Source organism: Cottoperca gobio, chromosome 3 (assembly GCF_900634415.1).
Source record: "Cottoperca gobio chromosome 3, fCotGob3.1, whole genome shotgun sequence".
NCBI classification, from domain to species: domain Eukaryota; kingdom Metazoa; phylum Chordata; class Actinopteri; order Perciformes; family Bovichtidae; genus Cottoperca; species Cottoperca gobio.
In genome coordinates, this window is record NC_041357.1 from 4690604 (window position 1) to 4700352 (window position 9749).

Consider the following 9749-nt stretch of genomic DNA (forward strand, 5'->3'; position numbering starts at 1 on the left):
GAAAAATGCACCTTTTAGGTGGATGTCCAATCAGAGTAGATGGTAAATGTAGTCAATTGAAGCATACGTTCCTCAGTGCGTGCTATATTGACAGAAAGCAGAGTTCTCCTGCTGTGTTAGGTGTAGGTAGGCGTATTTCTATTTTTTTCACTTCGGACAAGAGCCTCTATGTACCTCTACCTCCAGTCTTTATGCTAAGCTAGGCTAAACACGTCTTTACTTCATCTTTGTGTTTAACACACATCTTACACTCAGAATTAAATGAGCACATTTGCAATCATGCTTTGTGAGATGTTAATTCCCATAGGATTTTAAACTTGTATTAAATGTGAATGCTTTGAATGGATATCATGTCCATCTTTAAGGATAGAATGCACACCAGAGTTAAAAAAGTAAAATGAGCTTTGATATAATAAATGAGCTTTTCTTATTCTTTTGATAATGAGGTGGCAAAAACATTGCAAGTCTGTAACGTCTCCCTTTGTAATGTGACGTTACATAGATGAATCTGATTCATTGTTAATATTGAAAATGTATGGTGACGCCTTTACACTAAGAGTTTGTGAAAGTAATTCTGTGATAATAGTAAGGGCTTGGAGGAAGTGTTAAGAACGCAGTGTTTGTGTTTTCAGAGGATGCAGCTCTGAGAAGTCGCCTGACAGAGTGTCTGGAGACCATCCTCAACAAAGCCCAGGAGCCACCCAAGTCCAAGAAGGTCCAGCACTCCAATGCAAAGAATGCTGTTCTGTTTGAAGCCATCGCCCTCATCATCCACCATGACAGGTTGATCATATTCACTGTGACAAGCTCTCTGCTGGTCATTTCATTTCTGGAATATCATGGAATTGGTTTGTTTCAGACATGAAAAATCAAGAAATTCTGAGTCAATTTTCAGGGAGATGTCACCATTGGGTCACTGGACAGACTTTTAGCAAATTGCATTTGTTTCCAACATGTGATAAATGTTAGTTTTCAGTCCATCTGTACCAAATGTGTCATTAGTTCAGCAGTTTCTAGATGTTAAATGTGTGTTGGTATTTGTACTCTACAGCTTGTTGTTGTGTTTTATCCCTCAGTGAGCCCACCCTGTTGGTACGAGCCTGCAACCAGCTTGGCCAGTTTCTGCAGCACAGGGAAACCAATCTCCGTTATCTGGCTTTGGAGAGCATGTGCACGCTGGCCAGCTCTGAGTTTTCTCACGAGGCAGTAAAGACGCACATAGATACTGTGATCAATGCTCTAAAGGTGAGTCCTTCATCACGTGTGTGCTTTTGATGAGCTGTTATAGGTTCATGTGAAAATGATGAAGCTGGTGTTTTTATTTTATTTCTAAATGTATTTTGTTTCTTTAGAACACTAACCAGAGTGGAGCTATGAAGTCTGAAGTGTGACACTAGAATTGTTATACACATTTCTCAGTGGTTATTTAGGATCACTTAATTGATAGTTGCCTCTTAAAATAAGTTATTGAGCGAGGCATTTGTGAATTGTGATGTGACAATAAATCAATCTGCAGGTTATGAGCCTTGTTAGCAGCATTTTGGAAAAACACAACACTATTAGGTGGTGGTGGTCTAGTGGCTTCCAAACAGAACACCGGAAGGTGGCGAGTTCAACACCAGGGCTGCCCCCATTGTGCCCCTGAGCTTAACCTTAACCCGAGCTGCTCCAGGGAGACTGTCCCTGTAGTGAGTTCACTGTAAGTCGCTCTGGATAAGAGCGTCTGCTGAATGACAAGTGTAATGTGATGACTTTTAACAGCATATTTTGAGGACTGCAATGAATGATTATTTTTATTATTGATTTAAAATGCCAATTATGTTCTAGATGAATGAGCTCCATGGGGTGTCTGCTGTAAATGTTGTTTTGTCAGTCCAAAACCCAAAGATATTCAGTTTAGTAATAGTTGGCGATTATTTTTCTGTCGATCGTTTAGTTCACATCGTTAATCGTTGCAGCTGTTATTGAAATGTATAAAAGGGCATTTTGTGGATTTTGAAATAAATCCAAAGAAGGTCACAGGAGGAAGCCCCATCTTCCAAACTACTGAGCATAGACTCACAGAACTCTCTCTACCATGGCATTGACCCAAATCTGGAGCTTTAATTACTTTCCAATGCCTCAAAATAATTCTGTAATCATTCCCACCATAATCACAGAAAAGGCACAATTTGATATTTTATAATATATTAATCAGAAATTAGGAAGCACATAAATTACTGAACTAACTCATCCACACACACAAGATATTCCATGTTCAAATAATCTTTGAAATCGCTCTGCCATAACAGTTTTCACATAAAATGAATCATTGCTTATAAAGTTGTTAGTAAATGTACAGATACTTCTGATAATTCAACATCATCCACAATGTGTTTGTTTGTGACACTACCTCGCTCCTTTTTGTAAACATTTCCAGAAATGCTCTTTAACCTTATGACCAAAGTGATCAATTAAATCTCCACGGGCCATAGATGCACCTTCTTCATGTGTCGTACTGTAGATGTGTTCCTCAGATCAGCCTAATCCATACAAAACTACTTTTGAACAGTGGAAAGATTCTGTTCATTTCAATCTTAAGAAAACTTCAAAGCATAATATATCTCAATGTGTAACACCCTGCATTTCATTTTGTAATTATCAGCTTCAGCTGATAAGATCTTCCAGACATTTGTCATATTTTCTGTTCATGTTTGATTTCTACACAGACCGAGCGAGATGTGAGTGTTCGCCAGCGGGCCGTGGATCTTCTCTATGCCATGTGTGACCGCAGCAACTCCAAGCAGATTGTGGCAGAGATGCTCAGCTACCTGGAGAACGCCGACTACTCGATCAGAGAGGAGATAGTGGGTCATCAGTTCAGGCCTGTTCACCATTTAGTTCCTCTGTGTGCGGCTCTCGCCCTGAGCCGGTTGCTTTTCTTCCTCAGGTGCTCAAGGTGGCTATTCTGGCAGAAAAATATGCCGTGGACTACACCTGGTACGTGGATACCATTCTCAACCTCATCCGCATCGCCGGTGACCATGTCAGCGAGGAGGTGTGGTATCGCGTCATCCAGATCGTCATAAACCAAGATGATGTCCAAGGCTATGCAGCAAAGACCGTCTTTGAGGTGAGCATGAAGATTTCTGCCAGTGTACACACTCAGCATCTGCCTCTTCAGGGTTATGAGGCCACTGTTCTTAAGAAACGTAACCATGTGGACACCAGGAGGATTAAATGGGGGGCGAAGTGGGAATTGGCCCCAACAGCTTACACTTTGTGTGAATCCATATTCTAGGGGTTCAGTCACAATTGGAAACAACATTTCAGCAAGCGCCTTCTGTTTAGGGTGCACATTTAAATGGAAATGTTTTTTTCCCAATGCCTCCAAAGGTGGCTCAGACTAACATGATTTATAGTGCAGCAACTATGAATGTTCTAAACCTCGTCAACAAAGAGTGATGACTAATCAAATGTTACCAGTGTCAATTAAAAGAGACCCTGTTGCCCGATAACACTTCACCCCTAAGAAATCCTCAAGGAGCTTACGGGTTGGGAAAGCAGGGAGGGTTGTCCATGTGAGGTCCACTTGGACAGTGATAGTTGTCTCATTACCGCCTATTCCATTCCAAATCTTACTTGCAGTAGATGTGTATAGATTATATTCCTAACCCAATGTCGTCATGCTTTGTGAATGCTTGTAGGCTCTGCAGGCTCCCGCCTGCCATGAGAACATGGTTAAGGTCGGGGGTTACATCCTGGGAGAGTTTGGAAACCTTATTGCTGGTGACTCACGCTCCAGGTAAACAGCATCCACATGGTGCTATCCACTGTTTTGTAACTACATAATTTCAGTTCAGTTAATGTTTCAGTTGAAGGTTGGTTCACTCAATCTACAACAAATAGTTTTCACCAGGACTCATTCTGTTTCTATGAAGCCAACACTATCTGCATGACTCGATGTGACCAGGCCTAAGTGAGGAAACATGTCTTTGGGTGAACCAAACCAATACGTTGTCTGTAAACTAAACATGGTGCTGTGTTACAAACAAGCAGAAGAGGCTTAATATACAAGGGAAATATTGATTTAATTGTGTGACTCGAGCTGACCTGAATGTTTGAATGTCTTCTCCTTCAGCCCTCTGGTCCAGTTCAACCTTCTCCACTCCAAGTTCCACCTGTGCTCTGTGCCAACTCGGGCACTGTTGCTGTCGGCCTACATCAAGTTCATTAACTTGTTTCCAGAAGTGAAGGCTACGATCCAAGAAGTGCTGCGCTCAGACAGCCAGCTCCGCAACGCTGACGTGGAGCTTCAGCAGAGAGCCATCGAGTACCTGAGGCTCAGCTGCATCGCCAGCACTGACATATTGGTGAGTGAATTATGCAGGAAGTGGACAAAATGAAGCATACGTTTCCTCCCTTTGAGTGTAGCCATCAGAAACATTTTTCCCTCAGACAAAGGTCATGTGACACGCTGTACAGACTTTCCAGTATTGTCTCTCTCTCTGTCCCTCCTCAGGCTACAGTCTTAGAAGAGATGCCTCCGTTCCCAGAGAGAGAGTCGTCCATCCTGGCCAAGCTGAAGAAGAAGAAGGGCCCAGGCAAAGTGCCCGACGTAGACGATGCCCGGTGGAATGTCAACGGCAGCACCGAGCACAGCGAGAACCCTGAAGTCACAAACAAGGTAGCTGCACAGTGGGGCTGCTGTAATAGGTAGAAGGGAACTTGTTATTCTTGTTGTTCATTACTGCTTTACCTTTATTCTACCTTTATTCTTCTATTTTTAGCATTTCCTTGATCTTCACCTTTACTTGTCTTCTCTTCTTCCTTCCCCGTCTTCACCCCTTTATCCTTCTTCTCCTCTTTCTGTTCTTTCCTTTCTTTCTCCATCAGTCTTCTCCTTCACTGATGTCAGACCTTCTTCCTACCAACAGACCCCGCCCTGCCTCCCATAGTCCGACCATGCTCTCTGCTGGGACCATGGTATATCCATAGCTAGAAACAACACATAGTATGATGTTCATAAGAGGTTGACTTTCGAGGGCAGGTATTGACCCCTCTAATTCAGTGTTAATTTTGGAATCTATTTCAGTCTTGGTTTCACTCTTTAGACGAAAACGCTTATTATTTTAGTCATTTCTATCCTTCATAGTTTTAGTCTAACTTTAGTCGACTAAAGTTCATTTTTAGTCGACGTATTTTCTCTTCATTTTGTCAGCTATCTTTTTAATGTAGTCTTCCTGTGTCAGATGTCCCTTCTATCATCAGATTATATTGAACATTTCAGTCAATGTAGTCTGTAATCTGAGTCAAATTGAATTAGATTAGTTTTCATAAAAAGGGAAGCGATCTTCTCATCGCTCCTGCTGTTGTCTCATGCTCAGTGTGTTTCTTGGATTTGCTTTTCTAGAATATAATTTTAAAAACATAAAGACACGATTCCTCCACAGCTTGTGATTAACATTAACATTTTATTGAATAATGTTTTTTTTTCTTTTTACGGAATCGATATTTGCAGAGAATCACATTGAAGTCCAACAGGAATTACATTTCATCTAAACCCTTATGTTGCTCATTGACTCTGTACTTTAGACATTCAAAGCAGAGTAACGTACAGAGGTCTGAGCTCTCAGCGCTTTAAAGAGCTGATCAACACGTGCAGCTGTACAGTGAGGCTGAACTGAACGTCCTTTTCTTTCCATTCAAAGCTTCTCGAATGAAAGGTTTAATGTCCGTCGTCATTTCTGATGAAGTCGTCAACAAAAATCCTCAAGTGATTCATCGAATGGTCATTGCGTGCTTCACTTTGTGTTCGTCAACCCGGAGAGCAAACTGTTTGTTTTTTCCGCAGTGAAAATACCAAAAAACAGCAACAAATATAGATTGAAGCAGAATATTTAGTGAGATAAAAACATGTTTTGGAAATGATTACATCTATCCTCTTTCATTACGTTTTCACTTGTGGATTTTACAACGGTCCGGAGTTATCGGAAATGTTTGGATCACACAAGTCAGAAACAATAATACGCAGCCTTCTCTAGAATCTAATTCTACAAATAGTATATTACTTATAATATTAGTGTAGCCCAATACTGATCTGTGCACGTGTATTTGTATATATTCAGATGTTGGTGTGTTTGCTGGTGTTTCTCGGCAGGGTTCCAGCCACCCCTTCACAGACCTGCTGAATCTAAACTCCAGCCCTTCAGCAGGAGCCAGTCTGCTGGTCGATGTCTTGTCCGACATGTCCAGCGCTGCACCCTCAGATCTGTCTGAGGAAAACTTCTCCAGGTGAGGCCACGCTGTAAGCTTGGTTAATATAATTAGCAAAAAGTGTGGCAACACATACTGCAGGGTAATCCACATACCTTTAATAGTCAAGGGGCGATTCAGTGTTGCTCTTTCAGAAAGGTGGGTGATGCATACGAGATAGATCCAAACTGCAGAGGCTGAGGTATCCTGACTGTATTCTCTCCTTCATTACACCATCTAACATCATCAAACACTCCACGTCCCCAGTTAGGCTTAATATATGATATACTTGCATATCATAGCTTTTGGGTGTGAACGCTCCTTTTCCAAATCTTCTAACAATATTTAATATTAAACAAAAATGGAAGTTTCTCAAAGGTCTTTGTTGTAAATGCTTTTAAATTCCAGGTTTGTCTGTAAGAACAATGGCGTTATCTTTGAGAACCAGCTCTTGCAGATCGGACTGAAGTCGGAGTACAGGCAGAACCTGGGTGAGCAGCTTAACAATACTATGGATTTCTGCATCAGCTTGAAAGATATTTTTAAAGCATACTTCTGACAGGCCAGCGCTCGAGATGCGGAATGGGATTAGTAATTCTACATCATTTGAAACGTAGTGGATAGTTTAGATGGTTTACCTTCTATCGTCCCACAGGTCGCATTTATGTGTTCTACGGCAACAAGACATCTTCCCAGTTCCTCAGCTTCTCCTCATCGGTCACCAGTAGCGACACGCTCAAGACTCATATCCTTTCCACTGCTTGGTAGCTTCTTGTTACAGACTTGATTGACCAATTCCAGCCCACAGGCAGCACTGTAGTTTACTTGACACGTGTAACCAAATGAAGGAGTAGTATTACTTCCCTGCTGAGGAGTATTAGCACTAAGACTTCTGTCTGCGTACAACTCAAACTGTCGAGGCTTTCCAAAGCTGCTATAGGATTGCTGAGATGTATTCAAGTGTCATTCAGGTGTCTGTGGAATCCTTGACCGTTGTCTCCACAGCTGAATGTCCACACCAAGCCAGTGGACCCCACAGTAGAAGGTGGGGCTCAGCTCCAGCAGATCATCAACATTGAGTGCGTGTCGGACTTCTCAGATGCACCGGTGCTCGACATCCAGTTCAGGTTGGTGTCTGAATGCATGTGTTATTGTGATGTATTTATTTTCTTCTATGTGCTCATTTCTGACTCCATGTGTGTGAACAGATACGGTGGAACTCTTCAGAACATCGCAGTGAAACTCCCTGTGATGCTCAACAAGTTCTTCCAGCCCACAGAGATGGCATCCCAAGACTTCTTCCAACGCTGGAAACAGCTTGGAGTGTAAGACTCACTTTACACCATCCCCTCCGTCCCGTGGTTCCTCTCTGTATCCGTCTGTCACAAAAGGCAGATTTCTTCAACTGTTGGGCCCGAGTAAACCATGTCGAAGCCAAACACTGGGCCGTTGTACCGAATGTTACCACTAGGTGTCACATTTACTCTGCAGCAGCTCATGACTTTCATCCTGCAGTGTTCACACGTGGCCTCGTTTATGTTTTGATGTGATGATCCAAGACGCAGTGGCTCAATGCTCCAAAAATGTTGGCACAGTTTTCTTTGAGACTAGCTCTGCTATGTCTCGTCACCTCTAAAAACACATGACCTTTCTAGTAAACAAACGCACCCCACCTCCACTGAGATTTGATCTCCTTCATGTTGCTGGCCTCGGCCTGTCGGACACTACATACTACAAACAAACATTATATTATTTTAATCACGTTGTCACGTTGCTTATTACTAATGAGAAGTTGGATTTAGCGCTGGGACGCAGGCGGCGCAGGTTGCTTCTTTTAATGTGCCAGAACGTGCCCTAATGCTAAACGCCGGTTCAGTCGAAATGTGCACAAAAACTAAACTAAACTAAAATCTTTTGGTTTTGGATAAAACAAGCCAGCTACAGATGAATAGCTAATGAAAGCCCATGTTGGGTTCAGAAAGCCCGTTGTATATTCTATACTGGATCTGGTTGTAAGTGAATAAAATACCTGGCTGATCCAAGCTTAACATTGTGCAACACACTCGGGGAGCAGCTTCTTATCTTTAGCTGCTGCTGATTATATTACCTGTAACTCATTCAAATTTAAAGGAATACTTTGCGCACAAAATTATAATTTGTACTGAGACCGTTAATGTGGAAGTATTTTAAATGGTTGGATTCTCACTGTGGAGGCGTGCGACAACGGTTTTGAAGAATTGAAGGTAACACGGGGTGAGTGATGATAAACAAACGATCATTTTGTGGTAGAAATATTCCTTTAAGTTTTGTTTTCAAATGGGTCATTTTCTATTGTTACTGTAGTGACTAGCATTCTCTAGTGACATCACTGTAATACGTCATTATCTTCTCTGTCCTCAGTCCTCAGCAAGAGGTTCAAACTATCTTCAAAGCCAAACACCCAATGGACACGGATGTAACCAATGCTAAGGTAAAGAAATGTCTTCTTTAAGGGAAGCTGCTCCGCTGCACATGAACCAACTGTTTGCACGGAAATGTAGGACACGGCGTGATGTTTCACCGCTCAACATTCACGTCGTAGAGGAACTGCATGAGTGATTTGATGGTTTACAGGGTTTTAATTTATAGCAGCTTTTCTGAAAAATAATGCTTGTTTGTTCTTTTGGTAGTTTTGCACTGAACTACTGTAGTTTTAAACTCGGCAGGACGTTTAAGGGAACTCAGACGGCCGCATGTATCTAGTTAGTTCCATTAAGAAAGATAATCTACCAGGAGACTCATTCAAAGAAGAATGCAGATGGTATTGTTGAGTTAACTATCAGATCAACATGAACGCTTTGTAACCCTCCCTGTAATAGTTGTTGTCAGCCAGGATATAGAATCTGATAAAACGATCTAGAGTCGAGGTCGACTAACAGTCCGACTTCAGCCGCAGCCCTCTCATTCATTTGAATGTAGCCAGTCCATCTTGGTACCAGGTTGTCTCGCTAAAGAGTTGAGCTTAACTTTTGCTGCAACACGATGCGACGCCATCCGAGTAAGCCAATGACCAATCACATGCATGCAAGCACACACACATACTTTGTAACGTGAACGCAGTATTTCTTCTGCTTACCTCGCACCTTCATCACATTCATCTGTTACTCGTGTACCTTTTGAACATCACGCAGCCCCGGGTGCTGTTTTCAGAGTCTTGTTCTGGAGCTTTCTGCCACCGTATGAGCCCACGGGGGTCACTCAGCTGACGTGCAACTCTTTATTTTAGCACTGTACATATGTGTCATTCATGTTGGCTTAAAGGATCAGTGTGTAGGATTTAGTGACAGACTCCACTTGGACACTTGGTTGTCAAAGGTCAAGGTCACTGTGACCTCACAAAACCCATTTTTGGCATAATTAAGATCATTCGGCTTTAAACAACTGCATTTATTCAAGTTATTTGCCAAAAAACAAAATTTTACAAGATTACATTTGAACTAAACATGATAACGTTATGATTTACCTTTGCCTTATAC

At 42.0% G+C, this 9749-nt stretch overlaps 1 protein-coding gene across 1 annotated transcript; it reads left to right on the forward strand.

Annotated features, from left to right (window-relative positions):
* The first annotated feature begins 531 nt into the window (after positions 1-531).
* LOC115028946 (AP-2 complex subunit alpha-2-like) lies at positions 532-9572 on the forward strand. The gene is made up of 15 exons (XM_029462899.1): positions 532-538; positions 633-783; positions 1077-1245; positions 2709-2846; positions 2930-3112; positions 3687-3784; positions 4121-4352; positions 4502-4666; positions 4876-4965; positions 6140-6273; positions 6643-6725; positions 6890-6979; positions 7238-7361; positions 7443-7559; positions 8635-9572. Exons 1-15 carry the CDS (start codon positions 532-534, stop codon positions 8723-8725), a joined length of 1872 nt encoding a protein of 623 aa, XP_029318759.1. The 3' UTR covers positions 8726-9572.
* Positions 9573-9749: the final 177 nt, after the last annotated feature.

Excerpts from the sequence above, each read along its gene's own strand:
- LOC115028946 (XM_029462899.1), top strand. Across the intron at positions 4,667-4,875 it reads ACCCTGAAGTCACAAACAAG|TCTTCTCCTTCACTGATGTC; the intron begins GTAGCTGCACAG and ends TTTCTCCATCAG. Across the intron at positions 6,274-6,642 it reads TCTGAGGAAAACTTCTCCAG|GTTTGTCTGTAAGAACAATG; the intron begins GTGAGGCCACGC and ends TTTAAATTCCAG.